This window comes from Odocoileus virginianus, chromosome 15 (assembly GCF_023699985.2).
Source record: "Odocoileus virginianus isolate 20LAN1187 ecotype Illinois chromosome 15, Ovbor_1.2, whole genome shotgun sequence".
In the NCBI taxonomy this organism is placed as follows: domain Eukaryota; kingdom Metazoa; phylum Chordata; class Mammalia; order Artiodactyla; family Cervidae; genus Odocoileus; species Odocoileus virginianus.
Window position 1 is genome coordinate 62,289,245 of NC_069688.1, and position 20,897 is coordinate 62,310,141.

Here is a 20,897-nt window from a genome sequence, read left to right on the forward strand (position 1 = left end):
AATCATGTATGAATGTGAGAGTTGGACTATAAAGAAAGCTGAGCGCTGAAGAATTGATGCTTTTGAACTGTGGTGTTGGAGAAGACTTGAGCGTCCCTTGGACTGCAAGGAGATCCCACCAGTCCATCCTAAAGGAAATCAGTCCTGAGTATTCACTGGAAGGATGGATGTTGAAGCTGAAACTCCAAAACTTTGGCCACCTGGTGTGAAGAATTGACTCATTTGAAAAGACCCTGATGCAGGGAAAGATTGAAGGCTGGAAGAGAAGGGGATGACAGAGGCTGAGATGGCTGGATGGCATCACCGACTTGATGGATATGAGTTTGAGTAAACTCTGGGAGTTGGTGATGGACACAGAAGCCTGGTATGCTGCAGTCCATGGGGTCGCAAAGAGTTGGACACAACTGAGTGACTGATCAACAGATTCATAAAATAGTGCTTGCTTACTCACCTGTAAAGTGCAGAAATGGGCCTCTTATTTCCAGGTTTTGGTCTGTATGGTTTTGGTTCTCCTGCCATATTGATATCTGAAAACATAAAATAAAATAGCACTGATTAAGAAAGTATTAAACCTGTTGTGAAAATAAATAATGAAATCGCATTATGTTTTGTTTTTATGTATAAAATGTTATATGACATTCATTTATTCACAAGTGTTTTTTGAGCACCTACTCTAGGCCAGGCTCTGTTTCAGATATGTCATATACCAAATGGGCTAGATCCGTGCCCTCGTGGGACTTATCTTCTATGGGGAAGGAGGGGATAGATAGTAAAACACAAACATAACAAATAGGAAAACGATGTAACATATCAGAAGGTGCAAAGTACAACGAAAAAAGCAAATATTGGACAAGGTAGAGGGATCAGGAATGCTCGCTAAAACTAGAAAGGGAGAATGATTATAAAGCATACTCCCATAAAAATTAATTTAAATAAAAGCAAGAGGCAGAATGAAATATCCTACTGATTTGCAGTTTTGCCTGGAATGTCTCTGTATAGACATTTTCATAGAATGAAGCTTTGTTCATGAGAGGAATTGTTACATTCCCTTTGGTAGTATCTTCTCCACTAAAGCAGAGACGTGTTAGAAGGGTGGAATTATAAAGCATACAAGGTTTACTGAGGGAACAACAAAATGCATTCAGTAACTGGCATGTTCAATTACAGAGTTCTGGAGAGATCTGAAGGAAAGCACAGCACGTCACTTGCTTTCAAGAACCAAAACTATAACAAAGTCTCAGATAAGACAAGAAGATGCCTAAATTAAGTACATGACAAGACAGAATTTGCATCAATTACCAACCTTAATATTTTTTAAAAATGTGTAAAACTGTTATGAAGTTGGCTGATAAAGTTTTGGAAAGTGATATAAACTATTATATTTAATAAAGTTAACATTTCCAGAGGATGATAAAAAAGAAAATCTAAAGGAGGTGAACTTTAAGAAAAGCTTTGAAAGAAGTGAGGGATATCATTTTGACAGAAAAGAAAGGCAAATTTCTATTTCTCATAAGTGAAAAATGAAACTGATAATCACTCAGGTTGTGTCTGACTCTGTAACCGCATGAACTGTAGCCTGCCACGCTCCTCCATCCATGGGATTTTCCAGGCAAGAATACTGGAGTGGATGGCCATGCCCTTCTCCAGGGGATCTTCCTGACCTAGGGATCAAACTCAGGTCTTCTGTATTGCAGGCAAATTCTTTACCGTCTGAACCAAATACAGGGGACTACATACGCTGTCTGGAGATGGATGAACCACCCATCAGTAAAAGCAACCAAAATATGTAGATGGAAAATGATGTACCTCTTTTAAAGTAACTTATATTGGCATGTAGATGATTTACAAGGCTACGTTAGTTTCTGCTGTATAACAAAATGAAACAGTCATGCGTATACCTCTGTCCACTCCTTGTTTAGGCTGTATTCTCATATAGGTCATTGCGGAGCATTCAGTGGAGCTCACTGTGCGTACAGTAGGTCCTTGTTAGTTACTGATTTTATATATAATACTGTGTAGATGTCAATCCCAGTCTCTGCACTTACCTGCCCCTCGTCCCCCTTGGTACCCACAGATTTGCTTTCCACACATCTGTGATGCTATTTCTGTTTTGTAAATAAGTTCATTTTACACATTTTTCAGATTGCACATATAAATGATTTCATATGCTATCCATCTTTCTCTGTCTGACTTATTTCACTCAGTATGACGATCTCCCATTCTAATCAGGTTGTTTCAAATGGTATAATGTTATCTCTCTTGAAAAACACATTGGGCTAACATCAAAGTCAGGTGCTCACAGAAGCCTGTATGTGAGTGGGAGTGGAAAGCAATGGAGATGGAACACTGGACCCGGCTTGGGCCTGAGGACATCTGCGGAAACCAGAACTTGAATTTTAGTTCTCACATCCTTGGGAATCCCAGGGGACAGGAGGCAGGGCCCACGTTAAAGGACAGGAAATATATGCTCATCTAATTCAACAGCCATATGTGGGGAAATCCTTAACTAGGAAGAGAAGGAAGCCTCTGCCACCTCCCAAAGAATATCAATATAAAATCCATACTAAATACCATACTCAACACTGGGTTACTGGGTACATTTTCTTTAAGATCAAGGCTGTCTAACCCTTCACATATGACAGAGTTGGAACAAAAAAGTGAGTGAAACAAATGAAGATTTCTATTATTTTTATAAGTTCTGTAATGATGATAGAGGTACATATCCAGGAAACATCATTAGACATCACTATTGTATTTCTGTCTTCTTTACTTTTGAACTGAAAACAAACAAACAAAAATTCTCATAAGTAAATTTAAAAAAAAGGAGGACTTAAGACTATCAAAGCAAGCATTGTAACGTCTCTTTTAAAAATAATCTGTAGCTAGTGGCTCTGAGTTTGACAGTGGATCCACACAGAGCTGGACCTTCCCAGCTGGCTCAGACCGTAAGGTATCCACCTGCCAACTCGATCCCTGGGTAAGGAAGACCCCCTGGAGAAGGGACTGGCTACCCACTCCAGACCCTTGCCTGGAGAATTCCATGGACCGAGCGGCCTGGTGGGCTGCAGTCGTGGGGCTGCAAAGAGTCAGACACGACTGACTGCCTACCTACAGTGGAGGCTCCCCTGATGGCTCACGGCTCAGCAGTAAAGAATCTGCCTGCCCATGCAAGAGACGCAGGGTCGATCCCAGTGTCGGGCAGGTCCCCTGGAGAAGGAGGCGGCCACCTACTCTACTCTTCTCGCCTGGAAAACCTCATGCACAGAGGAAGCTGGGAGGCTACAGCTCATGGGGTCACAAAAGAGTCGGACGTGACTTTAGTGGCTGAACAACAATGTACAATGGCTGTGTGTGTGCTCGGTCGTGTCTGACTGTTGTGGTCCCACGGACTACAGCCCCCCAGGCTCCTCTGTGGGATTTCCCAGGCAAAAATATTGGGGAGGTCTGCCATTTCCTACTCCAGGGGATCTTCCCAACGCAGGGCTTGAACCTGCGACTTCTGCACTGGCCGGCGGATTCCTCACCACGAGTGCCACTTGGGAAGCCCCAACATACAATGGAAGATGTTTTATGAAAGGTTGTTACACAGCAATTTCAGACATCAGTGTCTGTCTGAAGGTAATAGAAAGTGCAAAAAATTATTTTTTCTCATAGTCACTGGATAGTGTCTGAACACTGAATAGTGTTCAAATGCATCATTTTCCTTTGAATGTTTATAAATGGATGCTTAAATATGGAAATTTATGCATGTTACACTGCTATAGTAAAGGTCATGTCCTGGTGATAGTGGACAGGGATGACTGTGGGAGGGGATGGATGTACACAGGGGAGCAGGAACAATGGGCATGAGCTCAGGAAATCAGGGAACATAAAGCATGGCCAGGGTCTGGATGAGTGAGCGTTTCCTTTGTGTTTAGCTTTACTGATACAAGATTTCATTGTGTTTTTGGAACAATCCATCTTACTTGGAAGCCAAAGTTCAGGTTCTTCTATCTCAAGAGCTGTTGGCCTTGAAGAAAGCCTACAGACGTGTAAATGGCCTCTGGACACTGAACTTTGTGGTCAGCTACAGAGCGACCTCCCAAGACTTCCTTCCCTGATTGTGCTGGCACTGTGCAAGTCACCCACAGGAGGAATGACCGAGGTTCAAATTTCTGCCACTCTCACGAGGTGGGGACTTCGGAATAAAACGGTGAGATACAAAAAAATACAGTGATGCTTCTTAAATTCCCGAGTTTGTGAAGATTCACACTAACATTTAAAAATCTTACATTACCCTTAAGAAAGAATGTGGATTTAATCATCGTAACAACTGCTTTTGAAATGGGTCAAAAAAATCCTAGTTAAATTCCTACTTGTTATGCAAAAGTACATATTGAGGTACTTATATACCAAGGTGATGGACTATATTATTGGAGTATTAAAATCATATTCTCATAGAGGGTATTGATAAAACTAGACAAACGCTATGAAACAGAAGTGTCTTGAAGAGTTTCTGTTTGGGTTTGAGACAGGCTGAGACCTGGGCCCTTTGTGGCCAGGCTGCAGTGTTGGCACCTAGACAGATGTCTCCTCAAGCAACAAATCACAGAAATTATAAGGGGCTAAAAATAACTGCAGAAAGTGAAGAAGAACTAAAGAGCCTCTTGAGGAAAGTGAAAGAGGAAAGTGAAAACGTTGGCTTAAAGCTCAACATTCAGAAAACTAAGATCATGGCATCTGGTCCCACCACTTCATGGCAAATACATGGGGAAACAGTGGAAACAGCATCTGACTTTATTTTTGGGGTTCCAAAATCACTGCAGATGTTGACCACAGCCATGAAATTAAAAGAGGCTTACTCTTTGGAGGGAAAGTTATGACCAACCTAGACAGCATATTAAAAAGCAGAGACATTACTGTGTCAAACAAAGGTCCATCTAGTCAAGGCTGTGGTTTTTCCAGTGGTCATGTGTGGATGTGAGAGTTGGACTATAAAGAAAGCTGGGAGCTGAAGAATTGATGCTTTTGAACTGTGGTGTTGGAGAAGACTCCTGAGAGTCCCTTGGACTGCAAGGAGATCCAACCAGTCCATCCTAAGGAAATCAGTCCTGAGTATTCATTGGAAGGACTGAAACTGAAGCTGAAATTCCAATCCTTTGGCCACCTGATGAGAAGACCAACTCATTGGAAAAGACTCTGATGCTGGGAAAGATTGAAGGTGGGAGGAGAAGGGGACGACTGATGATGAGATGGTTGGATGGCATCACCGACTTGATGGACATGAGTTTGAGTAAACTCTGGGAGTTGGTGATGGACAGGGAGGCCGGGCATGCTGCAGTCCATGAGGTCACAAAGAGTCGGACATGACTGAGCGACTGAACTGAACTGAAAAATAACTGCATGCATACAAAGTTGGGGCAAATTCTAGACAAAAAGATACAAGAAGACCAAAAAAGCCCAAAATCACTAGTGAAGAATAGGGAGCAAAAGCTGGGAGTCAGAAGCAAAAGCAGAGTGCTGCATAGGATCCCTGCACAAACACCATCAAAGTAGTGGGCAACCCACCTAAGCCGCCCCTCCAGCCCAACCTCTGAAAGCACTCATACCCTCACCCTGTAGAAAGAGTCAACTTGCATCCCCTGAGCAAACAGGCAAGGAAGCCAACAAGTGAAACTGCTGGTTGCTTTCTCTGCCCCCTGCTGCATCATGGGCCCAATAAAGCCTTGCCTGAATTGCTTGTCTGGTCTCTGATCGATTTCCATTGATTAAAGAGGTCAGGAGCACTGGTCGGTAACAGGTTCACCATATATCACACCTGTGTAGAGACACCCCCCCAACCCTGTCCAGGCATAGGGACAATGCAGCTAAACAGAGCTAAGCTTTATGTACACCTAGGAGATGACTTTCCAGGTGACTCAGATCTAAAGAAACCACCTGAGATTCAGGAGACCTGGGTCTGAGTCCTGGGTGGGGAAGATCCCCTGGAGAAGGTAATGGCTATCCACACCAGTATTATTGCCTGGAGAATCCCATGGACAGAGGAGCCTGGTGGGCTACAGTCCACGGGGTTGCAAAGAGTCAGACATGCCTGAGAAACTATCACTTTCTTTTAGGAGGTGACTAGAGACTCCAGACCTCTACATGGAGGGAGAAGAGGTATTTGCTCTCTGTCATATGACATTATGAGCCTTGGCAAGAACCAACTGTGAAGCTTATTGAACAGATCCTGTATCTATTTTGAAGTTTTAATGTTTCAAATGAGCATGAAAAAATGTGAAAAAATTCAAATGAACTCCAAAATAGTCCTTATACTATTAAATTTCAATTGAAAAATACCCTGTTGGGTTGCTAACTATATCTTTTCACAGTAAATTGCTTGAAGTATATTAAGTGTTCCAAAATCTAATCAATTTTCTTCTTTATTTTTAAACTAAATAAATGAAGCTAATACCATGAGAGAAATATGCTATAAAGTCACAGAACTGAAAACAAGTCAATGAGCTGAACCTATTCTGGTTTGAGGTAAATGAGATGAGGCAAAAGGAGACAGGTACCGTTCCAAAGCATCACCCCTGAAAATGATATCCGACATGCGCAAATATATTTATTTGGCCGATTCTTGTTAGGGTACTACTAAAGGCGATAGTAAAAGCGTTCCATAATTTGATGCTTTGGACTCTTGGGAAGATACCTCCAATTCTAAACCCAAACAGATGTGATTCTCCTTTGCACTCCCCGTTTTACTTCATTACATCCTTCTCCCAGAGCTGACCACTGAGTGTTTGTCCCTTTGACTTTGGACTTCTAAAGGGTAGTCACAGCTCAACCTCACAGGCCCGTCAGTATCCTGCACAGAGCTGTTGGTGTGGTAGGTACCGTAGGAGTCCACGGGTTAACCAAACTCACACAAGCCACAAGATGTGTTCTTGCATCGGTCGTAATGTGCCCAGCCAAACACACTTTGTCAGAGCATTTCCTAAAGTGGTCTTTATCTAAACAATGTTTTGGAAGGTGTCAATAAGTATGTTGCCAAACAAATAAGTCATGGTAAAATAAATTTGGTATAAATGTAATAATATTTCTCTTTCTCAGATATTTGTAATGCATATTGAAGGAAACAAATTCTGGAAAAAAAACATACAATAGTGTTTAACTCAAATGCATGTGAGAGAGAGAAAGAGATAAGTTTTTGGACAGCAAAAAAGATGTTAACATCCAGCAAAACAGAAGGCCTCTGAATGCTGGTTTATGAGATACCTTAAAATATATGCAAAAATGTTTCCCCTTTGTTTCTTTGTTGTGTTTCCAATTTGGAATATCCCCATTTGAAAAGATAATTTAACATTTTAAATTACACTACTACAATAAACAAATACTCGTTATTTATCCCTGCCAACAGTGATCTCTGATGGCATCTGTTATTTCCAGAGAAATTTGTGCTTGATTTTGAAGTGACCTCTAACTGATAATATGGCATCCACATTATCAAGGTTTTTTTTTTGTAGGTGAGGAAAAATGAAAAGAGATATTATCTAAAGAAATTAATTAAAAGTAGTGCCTTTACTCTTGGGATTGTTTTGTGTTTGTTTCTTTCCTCAGGTTTAAATAAAAGTCTAAATAATTCAGCCATGGCATATAGACTGCCAGGAAAAGTCATTCAGAGTCTTTTATTATTCACATTTGGAAGATTTAGGGATTCATTACTGTTCCATTGAATAAAAATTCAGGAGGTAAAGAAAATAATCTGTTTGACAAGTGAATGCATAAAACCATACGTTAGCCTAGTATAAGCTCTATACCGTTAAAAACTGCTTTTGCAGTTATGATTAGTTCAGAGCCTCAGAACCATCGTGTGAAATGAGCAGAGCAGGGGTCTTTATTTCTGTGTCATCTATATAGATGTTTGAGATATTGAGAAATTAAATGGCTTTCCTAATAATATCGTCAGCTCTTTTCACTCCCGTCTTTATTATTGAACGTGGCGCAGGTGCCAGGCCCTGAACTAGTAGGAGAGGGGGTGCCCTGCCCCTGCCCCACGAGAGATGGCTGAGAGTTGGGCACTGCACCTGATTCACGTTCTAGAACTTTCTGTACGATAGCATCGCTCTTAACCAGACTTTGGATGCCATATTTTTGAGCCACTTAAACCTGGTTTGGCTGTGGAAAGACCTGTAAAATAATACATTCCGAACCCCCAGGAGTTTGGCATCACTGAGGAAGATGTATGATAAAAGAATGCTGCAGGGAGATTTGGCTGGCAGCAGTGGGGAGACACACCTGACTTTCACCTGAGCTGCTTGCGGTGTCTTGGCCAGGCAGGCTCACAACCCTACGGTTTGATGGGGCTGCCCCAGAGTACTTCTGGTTTAGTTGCTAAGTCATGTCCGATGCTTGCACCCCATGAACTGTAGCCCCCCAGGCTCCTCTATTTATGGGCTTCTCCAGGCGTGAACACTGGAGTGGGTAGCCTATCCCTTCTCCAGGGGATCTTCCAGACCCAGGAATCAAACCCGGGTGTCTCCTGCATCGCAGGCGGATTCTTTACCAAAGTGCTTTTACTCTGAGAGAAATATGCACCAGATTTGCAGAGGCAAACGTATGTTCTAAAATATGACCATTTGAAGCATTTTAAGCCGAAATCTGAGAGTGGAACCAATTCCGCACAAAAGTAAATGGCTTTCTAATCTTGTTGTTTTTCCCTTCACAGAATCAAAGCTAGTTTTCATACTTGATGTATATCCTTAATAGTATGTTAAAATATTCTCTGTTATGGGAATGAAACTGTAGTCTAATTTTACCGGGCAGTCACTGAATTGTGACCGTTTTAATGAGCCTTTGGATCTAGTTTCATAAATTGGCTCTGACACAGCTCTATGGCACGCTGGCCTCTGTCATTAGAATGTGAATGCAAAGATCACTGGTTGGCCAGATTCCCATCTGTTACCAGAAAACACCCTGACGCTCCCAGGCCCCATCTGCAAGGACAAATGAAAAGGGAAACTTGAACTTATTATTAATTAACTGGTAAATCTGATCATTGTATGTGACTTACTCAGATACAAACTGTTTTTAACTCCAATAGAAACTGAAGTAAAAAAAAAAAAGTAGGCATATATACTTAGATCCTTATTTTTATTTATGTCTATTACTTCTGGTGGTTATATTATGAAGAAAATAGAGATGATACAAAGCATTCATTTTCATTGATCAAATAATTATTGAACGTACAGAATGTTCCAGGAACTGTGCTAAGGATTTGGTAAACAGATATAAATATTGTCTTTGTTCCCAATTTTAAATGAGAAAATACTTCTATAGGTGTTGAGGGAAATAATATCAGTAATAATTATTAGTGGAAAACATTCTCAATTCTATTTTTACATTGATACGTGTAAATATATTAGCCCAAATATTTTCATAGGTACTGTCTTTTTATCATTCATAGAGTACTTTTCCTGACATATTTTTCTTAATAAGTTAAACCTTCTCCAACATGTCTAATGTCCTTTTGACTGTTCCAGCAAATGTAGATGCCATTTAACCACAAGCATTCTCAATTTCTTTTCATTCTGGTATAAAATACAACTATCTAATTATAAAGGAAGCCCCATCAAAAGGCTTTTCTGCCAAATTGAGTTATTTCAAAGCATTGCGTAGAAAAATAAAAACTAAATCATGTATATCTTTATAACATTCATTGTTTAATCTACTCCAGTCCTTTGCTTCTGTAAGAATTTGTCTTTTCATTTGTGAGATTTTCTTTTAATAATGGAAATTTTTAAAAACTCAAAATTTGAATTTTGTGAAACATTCCAATCAGAGGTTTCCAATTACTTTTGAGCAAAATGTAATCAACATTAAAAGGATTTGCAAAGTAGTCCTTCAAAAGCTCAAACATTTCTAAAATTCCATTGATGACAGGTGGCAAAGGGAGACTACATGGTAACATACTTATGCTGTCTTTTTAGTTCAAAATAAAATTCATCAGCAAAATTTTGTAGTCTGGTTTTCTGACTATATAAATATAGTTCAGTTTAGTTCAGTTGCTCAGTTGTGTCCGACTCTTTGTGACCCCATGGAATGCAGCACGCCAGGCCTCCCTGTCCATCACCAACTCCCGGAGTTTACCCAAACCCATGTCCATTGAGTTGGTGATGTCATTCAACCATTTCAGCCTCTGTTGTCCCCTTCTCCTCCTGCCTTCAATCTTTCCCAGCATCAGGGTCTTTTCCAGTGAGTCAGTTCTTTGCATCAGATGACCAAAGTATTGGAGTTTCAGCTTCAGCCATCAGTCCTTCCAACGAATATTCAGAACTGATTTCCTTTAGGATGGACTGGTTGGATCTCCTTGCAGTCCAAGGGACTCTCAAGAGTCTTCTCCAACACCACAGTTCAAAAGCATCAACTTTTCTGTGCTCAGCTTTCTTTTTAGTCCAACTCTCACATCCATACATGACTACTAGAAAAATCATAGCTTTGACTAGATGGACCTTTGTTGGCAAAGTAATGTCTCTGCTTTTTAATATGCTGTCAAGGTTGGTCATAACTTTTCTTCCAAGGAGCAAGCATCTTTTAATTTCATGGCTACAGTTACCATCTGCAGTGATTCTGGAGGCCAAAAAAGTAAAGTCTGTCAGTGTTCCCATTGTTTCCCCATCTATTTGCCATAAAGTGATGGGACTGGATGCCATGATCTTAGTTTTCTGAATGTTGAGCTTTAAGCCAACTTTTTTACTCTCCTCTTTCACTTTCATCAAGAAGCTCTTTTGTTCTTCTTTGCTTTCTGCCATAAGGGTGGTGTCATCTGCATATCCGAGGTTATTGATATTTCTCCTGGCAATCTTGATTACAGCTTGTGCTTCTTCCAGCCCAGCATGTCTCATGATGTACTCTGCATATAAGTTAGATAAGCAGGGTGACAATATACAGCCTTGACGTGCTCCTTTTCCTATTTGGAACCAGTCTGTTGTTCCATGTCCAGTTCTAACTGTTGCTTCCTGACCTGCATATAGTTTTCTCAAGAGGCAGGTCAGGTGGTCTGATATTCCCATCTCTTTCAGAATTTTCCACAGTTTATTTTGATCCACACAGACAAAGGCTTTGGCATAATCAATAAAGCAGAGATAGATGTCTTTCTGGAACTCTCTTGCTTTTTTGATGATCCAGCAGATTTTGGCAATTTGATCCCTGGTTCCTCTGCCTTTTCTAAAACCAGCTTGAACATCTGGATCTTCACAGTCCATGTATTTTTGAAGCCTGGTTTGGAGAATTTTGAGCATTACTTTACTAGCATGTGAGATGAGTGCAATTGTGTGGTAGTTTGAGCATTCTTTGGCATTGCCCTTCTTTGGGATTGGAATGAAAACTAACCTTTTCCGGTCTTGTGGCCACTGCTGAGTTTTCCAAATTAGCTGGCATAATGAGTGCAGTACTTTCACAGCATCATCTTTTAGGATTTGAAATAGCTCAACTGGAATTCCATCACCTCCACTAGCTTTGTTTGAAGTGATGCTTCCTAAGGCCCACTTGACTTTGCATCCCAGAATTGGGCTTCCTTTGTGGCTCAGCTGGTAAAGAATCTGCCTGCAATGCAGAAGACCCGGGTTCGATCCCTGAGTTGGGATTTTCCCCTGTAGAAGTGAAAGGCTACCCACTCCAGTTTCTGGCCTGGAGAATCCCATGGACTATATAGTCCATGAGGTCACAGAGTTGGGCATGACTGAGAGAATTTCACTATATAAACATAAAATATTTATAAAATGTGATACAGCTCAGTTTTTATAAATCAGTAGAAATCACATGATTGCATTTGTTTAATTAATTATATGTTGTTTATGTAACATAACCAACTCCAAATGTATTTTAATTTGTATGTATCCTAAATTACTAAGATCATTATTTTTTACCCCCATTCTGTATTCCACTCAAAGTTGTATTCAAAGTATCACTACAAAGGTCACATTATTTTATCTTCAATGCTGAATTTTTAAACTAAATTTAAACCATCATTCACATACAATGTCAGCAATTTCACAGTCATCATTTAGTAATCGAGAATAAGGGTTCTTTTTTTACATGTATGTATCTATTATTATAAATGTTTATTGATTTTATTTTTTTGTTCTTGTTTTTGAGATTTTCTTTTCTTTTCATTCTAAACTTTTGATTGTATGTTGGAGTATAGCTGATTAACAGTGTTGAGATAGTTTGAAGTGGACAGCAAAGGGACTCTGTCATACATATATACATGTATCTATTCTCCCCCAAGTGGTCATGTGTGGATGTGAGAGTTGGACCATAAAGAAGGCTGAGCAGCAAAGAATTGATGCTTTTGAACTGTGGTGTTGGAGAAGACTCTTGAGATTCCCCTGGACTGCAAGGAGATCAAACCGGTCAGTCCTAAAGGAAATCAACCCTGAATACTCACTGGAAGGGCTGATGCTAAAGCTGACTCATTGGAAAAGACCCTGATGTTGGGAAAGATTGAGGGCAAAAGGAGAAGAGGATGACAGAGGATGAGATGGTTGGATGGCATCACCAACCCAGTGGACAAGAGTTTGAGCAGACTCAGGGATGCAGTGAAGGACAGGGAAGCCTGGCATGCTGCAGTTCACAGGGCTGCAAAGAGTCAGAGATGACTTACCAGCTGAACAGTTCTCCCCCAAACTCTCCTCCCATCCAGGCTGCCACATAACCTTTAGCAGAATTTCCAGTGCTGTACTATAGGTACTCATTGGTCATCCACTTCAAATATAACTATAAGGGTTTTGGTTTTAAAATAAATATCTAATGCACATAAGTAAATTAACTTATGGCCTTTTAAAAGTTATGAATAAAATAATTAAGTATTGCTATGTAAAAGCCTTTAGACGAATTATTACAGCTAGAAAGTGCTCATAGGATGAAAATCCAGGATGATATGTGATTCCTCAAAAAAAAAAAAAAACACCTTGTTTTTCCCACCAGACCTGGTGAACAGGCTTGGCCCTGGTCTCACGCCCATTCATAGTAACCCCTGCTCCACCAGACCTGGTGGATGTGCTCATCCAGGCCTGGATGGCTTTACTGCAGTCCCCACACCACTGATCCTGGAAGGTGTGCGCATGTCACTCAAAGAATCCCACTGAACGCCTCGCATTTCTGGGCCCTACGAGACTGAAACACAGACAGATCCTGGCACCAAAGAACTGCGCAGACAGACACAGTGCACTCCCAGTTTTCCAGGGACCTCTCCTCCCAGACGGGCAGACACAGCAGTTCCGTCTTATACACAGAACAAAGAAGTAGGCAGCCCGAGGACACAGAGAAATATAGTCTGAATGAAAGAACAAGAAAAAACTACAGAGAAAGACATTAATAAAACGGAGATAAGCAGTTACTTGATAAAGAGTTTAAAATAATGATCATAAAGATAACGAATTCAGATAAAGAATGGAAAACATGGCAACATTTTCATCAAAGAGATAGAAAATATAAGAAAGTTCTGAGGCTTTGCAATGGAAGAATATGATAGCTAAACTGAAAAAGGCACGAGGGAGATTCAACAGCAGACTGGATGATGCAGCAGAATGAATCACTGGACTGGAAGACAAACCAAAGAAAATCATCCAGACAGAGCTACAAAAAGAAAAATAAATTAAAAAGTCTAAATTCTTAAGGAAACTTTGAGACACCATCAAGTGGAATACATTCTCGTTATAGGGTTCTCATGAAAAGAACAGGAAGAGAAAGTGCCAGCAAATGTATCTTAAGAAATAATAACTGAAAATTTCCCCAACCTGAGGAAAAATATAGATATTCAGGTGCAGGAAGCCCGAAACATCGCAAATAGAATGATCCCAAAGAAACCCACACAAAGAAGAATTGTACTTAAAATTGGAAGAGCTGAAGAGACATCAAAAATATAAAACGTGATGGGAGAGTAAAAATGTAAACATTTAGAATGTGTTTAAATTTAAGTTGCTATCAGTTTAAAACAGGAGCAATATGTGAGCCTCACAGTAACCACAAAGCAAAAACTCATAGTAAATGCACAGAAGAGAAGGCGGAAGGAATCCAGACAGAACAAGCAAGAAAGCCACCAAAGTGCAGGAGAGAGACAGGGAAGAAGGAAGAAACAGGAGCGACCAGGAAAACAGACGTCTCTCCCGTCCCAGCCACCAGGGAAGCAGACAGACACCAGATGTAAACAAAACGCCAGTGATTACTTTAAATGTAAATGGGCTAACTTCTCCAATCAAAAGATAGACTGGTTAAGCGAAGGAAAGAAGGAAAAAGAAAAAAAAAGACTCACACAAGACCCATCTACATGCTTTTTGTAAGAGATTCACTTCAGAAGTAAGGACATACAGAATGAAAGTGAAGGGGTGGATAAAGCTACTCCAGCCAAATGGAAATGAAAAGAATGCTGGTGTAGCTGCATTCATACCAGACAAATAGACTTTAAAACAAGCACAGCAATAAAGGACAAAGAAGAGCATTATATTATTGATAAAGGAGAAATCCAGTAATAAAATATGACATTTATAAATATATATGCACCCACCACAAGAGCACTCAAATATGCAAAGCAAATATTAATGGACATAAAGGGAGAAATTGACAGCAATGCAACAAAAGCAGGGTCTGTAACACATGACTTACATCAATGAATAGATCAAGCAGATAGAAAATAAATAAGGAAACACAGACTTTGAATGGCACATTAAAGCAGATTGACTTAATAGATATAATCAGAACATTCTGAACTGGAAAAGGTGCAAGTATGTGGAGATTAAAAAAAATATGCTATGGAATAATCAATGGGTTATCAAAAATCAAAGAAAAAATAGAGAATACATAGACACAATGCAAGCATACAACATCTAAAATCTATGACATGGAGCATAAGTGGTTCTAAGATGAAAGGTCATTGCAATTAAAGTCTGTCTCAATAAAGAAGATAAATCTAAAACAATATAACTCATTCCTAAAGAAATTAGAAAAAGAACAAGAACAAGCCCTAAATTCAGTAGAAAGAAAGAAATAATAAAGATTAAAGTGAATCAGATGACTTCACTAGTGAATTCTATCAAAAATTGAAAGATTTAAAACCTATACTTTTCAAACTCTTCCAAAGGATTGAAAAGGGGAGGGCCTCATTTTAAGAGGCCAGCATTACTCTAATATTGAACCTGGACAACGTCACTACAGAAATTTCTTTAATGAACATAGATGCAAAAATTTTCAACAAAATACTAGCAAACTGAATTCAAGAACACATTAAAAAGGTCATAAATCATAATCAACAGGGATTTATTCTAAGGATACAAACAGCATTCAACATTCTCAAATTAATCAGTGTGATACACCATATTAACCAGACAAAAGATAAAACTCATATTATCATCTCAACAGATGCAGGAAAACCATTTGACAAAATTCAACATTTATGATAAAAGCTCTCAGCAAAGTGGTGTAAAGGGAATGTATCTCAAGATAATGAAGACTATGCATGATAAACCCACAGCTAACATCATAACTGTGAAAAGCTGAAAACTTTTTCTCTAAGATCAGGAACAAGGCAAGGATGCCCACTTGTTACTTGTATTCAACACTGTATAGGAAGTCCTAGCCAAGAAAAGTAAATGAAAGGCATCCAAATAAAAAAGAAGCAAAACTATCACCATCTGCAGATAACATTATACTTTATGTAGAAAATCTTAAAGACTCTGTCAAAAAACTGCTACAACCCTAAAGACTCCACCAAAAAGAAAACCCTGTTAGAACTAATAAGGACTTCCCTGGTGGCTCAGCTGGTAAAGAATCTGCCTGCAATACAGGAGACCTGGGTTCGATTCCTGGGTTGGGAAGATCCCCTGGAGAAGGGAAAGGCTACCCACGCCAGTATTCTGGCCTGGAGAATTCCATGGACAGAAGAGTCTGGCAGGGTATATTCTATAGGGTTTCAAAAAGTCAGACATGAGTGAATGACTAACGCTTTTATTTCACTTTTCAGAACTAATAAATGAATTCAGTAAAGTTGTGGAATACAAAATCAACCTAAAAATCAGTGGCATTTATATACACTAATAAAAAACTGTCAGAAAGTGAAATTAAGAAAGCAATACCATTTATAATTGCCTCAGAAATAATAAAATTGCTGGTAATTCAGTTAAACAGGTAGGTGAAAGACCTATATTCTGAAACCTCTAAGGCACTAATGGGGAAAATTAAAGAAAGTGCATATAAAGGAAAGGTATTCTGTGCTAATGGATGGGAAAAATTGATATGGTAAAAATGTCCATGCTACCTAAAGTAATCTACAGATTCAATGCCATCCATTTTAAGACTCCAACAGCATTTTTCACAGAACTAAAATAATTCTAAAACTTGTATAGAACCACAAAAGAGCCTGGTTAGGCAAAACAGTATTAAGAAAAAAGAAAAAAAACCTGAAGGTATCATGCTCCCTGATTTCAAAGTACACTACAAAGCTACAGTAATGGTATCATAATAAAAACAAGCACATAGATTGATGGATCAGAGTTGAGATCCCAGAAATAAACTCATAATATATAGAAAACCAATTTAGGACAAAGGATCAGGAACATGCATGTGATGGAGAAAGGACAGTCTCTGCAAAAACTGGTATTTGGAAAATTGGACAGCCCCAAGCAAAAGACTAAAACTGGACCACTCTCTTAACACTACAAAAAAACAATAACTCCAACTGAATTAAAGGCTTGAATGTTGAGATCTGAAACCAGAAACATCCCAGGTGAAAGCAGGGGCTTACCCTCATGACAATGTCAGAAAGTTTTTGTGGATCTGATTCCAAAGGCAAGGGTAAGAAAAGCAAAAATAGACATACGGGTCTACATAAAATGAACAGTGAAGGAGATCATCACCAGAATTAACAGACAACCTGCTAGATGGGAAAAGATATCTCCTAACCACACATCTGACAAGAGGTTAATATCCAAAATATATAAAGAAGTCATGCAACTTAATAAAAAAAACAAACACCATGTTAAAAATGGGCAGACCATCTGAATAGACATTTTTCGAAAGAAGACATACAGACTGTCAACAGACATGAAAATATGTTCATTACTACTAATTATTGGGCTTCCCTGGTGACTCAGAGGTTAAAGCGTCTGCCTGCAATGTGGGAGATGTGGGTTCAATCCCTGGGTCAGGAAGATCCCCTGGAGAAGGAAATGGCAACCCACTACAGTATCCTTGCCTGGAAAATCCCATGGACAGAGGAGCCTGGTGGGCTAATGAGGTCGCAAAGAGTCGGACACGACTGAGACATCACTTTCACTTTCACTTACTAATTCTTTGGGAAATGCAAATCAAAACCACAGGTGTGAGATACCACTTCACGCCTGTTAGAAAGACTATCATCAAAAAGATAGGAAATAACAAGTGTTAGAGAGCATGTGGAGAAGAGGAAACCATAAGACAACGTTGGTGGAAATGCAAATTGATGCAGCCACTGTGAAAAACATTTGGAGAATCCTCCAAAGTTTAAGAATACATCCACCATATGATCCAGCTATTCTACTTCTAGGTATTTAGCAAAGAATAAAAAAGAAAAACTTTAGTTTGAAAAGATATATGTTCACAGAAGCTTTATTTATAATAGCCAAGCTATGAAAACAACCTAAGTGTCCATCAATGTATGAATAGATAAAGATGTTGTGTATATACACAATGGAATATTTCTCAGCCATAAGAAAGAATGAAATCTTGATGTTTTTAACATGAGTAGACTTGATGGTATTATATTAAGTAAATTAAATTGAAAAGGTGAAAGGCAAAAATGATATGATGTCACTCATATGGAGTCTGAAATAAGTGAACAAAGCAATATAAAAAACAAACTCATAGACGTAGAAACAGGCTGGTGATTCCTGGACTGGGAAGGGGACTGGAGGAAGCAGAATGGCTGAAGGGCGTCTGGTGCGTGGAGATGGGTGGTGACTAGGATTTGGGTGATAAACACTTTATAAGGAACACACACATCTCATCATAGCGTTGAACACCTGAAACTTATATAGTGTATATACCAACTTTATCTTAAAAAGAATGAATCAAAATTATTTTAAGGGCTCCCCTGGTTGTTCAGTTGGTAAAGAATCTGCCTGCAGTGCAGGAGACCTGGGTTCAATCCTTGGCCCTGGAAGATCCCCTGGAGAAGGAAATGGAAACTCACTCCAGTATTCTTGCCTGGAAAATCCTATGGACAGAGGAGCCTGGCAGGTCCACGGAGTCACAAGAGTTGGACAGGACTTAGCGACTAAACCACTACCAAAATAATTTTAGGGGAGGGAGGTGGAAGGGATGTTCTAGTGGGAGGTTTACCTATGGCTGATTTATATGGATGTTTGGGAGAACCCAACACAATCCTGTAAAGCAATTATCCTTCAGTTAAAAACAAATATATTTTAAAAAATAAATAAAAGCCATTTTAGTTGATGTATAACTGACATATAACATCACAGTAGTCCCAGGTGTACAATATAATCATTTGATAAATGCATATATTGCAAAAGTATCATCACAATAAGTTTAATTAACATCTATCACCAGAAACACATACACATTATTTTTTCTGATGATAACTTTTAAGATCGACTCTCTTAGCAACTCTCAAGTATATAATACAGTATTATTAACCATGCTGTACATTGCATTCCTGTGACTCATTTGTTTTATAATTGGGAGTCTGTACCCTCTTCACCTATTTCACCCACCCTCCACCACCCGCCCCCGGCTCTGTAGCTCTGACAACCACCAGTCTGTTATTTGTACCAATGATACAGAGATCAATGAGCATAATGCCGTCAAAGGTCATCCATATTGTCACAAATGGCAACATTTCCTTCCCCTTTTTTATCCATTCACTCATTGACGGACACGAAGTTTGTTTCACACTAAGTGAGTTAATTTTTTTAGCAAATATAAAAAATGCTGCAGTGAAATAAGCCTGCAGATATCTTTTCAAGTTAACATTTTTATTTCCTTTAGATACATACCTAGAAGTGGAATTGCTGGGTCATATGACAGTTCCTAATTTTAATTTTTTCCTCAAAAGGAATTCTTGATGTCTAGGTTAGGTATTTGTCTCAGGGGCTCAGAATTACAAATAATTGGTAGAATGTCTAGAATTTGGATTTAAATAAATATTACTTATTAGTGACTTAGGGGCACTAAAGGAAAAATTTAATGTCAGAGATATGTAGTGGGGTTAATAGTAATCATTTAATAAAAATATATTAGATTTTGGACAATAGAGAAGACTAAGTAACAAATAAGTTTCTGAATTATAAACTAATCTGCACAGTATCTATGCAATGTTCTATATCATTTTTACCATTTTACAGGTAATTAAATTTTAAGCAAAAGAGAAAAATAGCTTGCATAAGTCTACTCAGGTAATGTTCTCGCAAAACCTACATTTAAATTAGATTCTTTCTGAATCCAAAAGTACAGTCTTCAAACTATACCCCAATTATCTGTTCCTGCTTTATGGGTAGAAATTTTATGCTATTGTTCTTGGCAATCACAAAACCTTGAGAAAAAGAAAGGGAAAGATGCTTATCTCCATTGGATATTGAATGACCAAGGTGGCTTGTTGCATGAGTTAGTAGCATCTGGTGAAGATCTTTGAGGGACAGGATCTTGAGTGCACGCATTAGTGAAGGAGACAGATTCCAGGGACTTTATACGATAGTGATTGATCGTGGTTGATTACCGTGGTAGCTTAGAATTCCACCTATGTCCATGTCCACAAACTCTTGCAAACATGTAGTAAGCTGAATAATCATCCCCCAAAGGCATGTATGCCCTGAGTTCCAGAACCTGTGACTATGTTACAATACAGAGCAAAGGGTAACTAAGGTGACTTTAAATAGGGCGATTAGCCTACCTTACCTGGGTGGACGGAGTGTAATAACAATGATCTTTAAATACGGAAAAAGTCGGAAGGTCACGGTGACGCAGGGTGAGAAGGAATCAACCCGCTATTTTTGGCTTTGAAGACAGAAAAAGGGGACCATGAGCCAAGGAGTGTGGGAAGCCTTTAGCAGACAGAAAAAGATAAGGAGACAGAGTCTCCCTAAGCGCTCCAGAAAGGAACACACCCAGCTGAGATATGTACTTTTACCCAGTGAGACCTGGGCTGAATTTCTGACCTACAGAACTGTAAGATAACAAATTCATAATGTTTCAATTCTCTAAATTTATGGTCCAGGCATGCTTAGGAGATAATGCAGGTTCAGTTCCAGACTACCACAATAAAGTGGATTTTCACAATAAAGTGAGTCACATGAACTTTTGGGTTTCCCAGTGCATACAAAATTTATGCTCAGCTGGTAAAGAACATACCCACCAATGCAAGAGACAAGAGACACAGGTTTGATCCCTGGGCCGGGAAGATTCCCTGGAGAAGGAAATAGCAACTCACTCCAGTTTTCTTGCCTTGGAAATTCCATGGAGAGAGGAGCCTGGCAGGCTACAGTCCATGGGGTCACAAAGAGTTGGACTCAATTGGGCACATGTGCATGCCCACACACACACACATAGTATAGTTTAGTAAGTGTACAATAGCTGTATGTCTAAAAATGTACACTCCTTAATTCAAAAATACTTTATCATAAAAAAATGCTAACCATCATTTGAGCCTTCAGTGAGCAGTAATCTTTGCTTGGCTTGATATTGCTGACTGCTGACTGATTGGGGTGGTGGTTGGTGAAGGGTCGAGCGGCTGAGGCAATTTCTTAAAATAAGAGAACAAAAAAGTTTGCTGCCTTGTTTGACTCTTCCTGTAGCATGCAATGCTGTTCAATGGCATTTTACCCATGGTAGAACTTCTTTTAAAATGAGTCAGTACCCTCAAACCTTGCTGCTTCAAGTTTTGGTGATAT

General features: G+C 39.3%; 1 protein-coding gene across 8 annotated transcripts in view; it reads right to left on the reverse strand.

Annotated features, from left to right (window-relative positions):
• The window catches only part of RALYL (RALY RNA binding protein like), a 782,895-nt gene that overhangs the window by 152,873 nt on the left and 609,125 nt on the right, over nt 1-20,897 (reverse strand). For all 8 annotated transcript variants that reach the window (XM_070477450.1, XM_070477455.1, XM_070477449.1 and 5 more), the window contains one exon: nt 452-527. In XM_070477450.1, the coding sequence (XP_070333551.1) occupies nt 452-527 (76 nt within the window). The remainder of the gene's footprint in view (nt 1-451; nt 528-20,897) is intronic.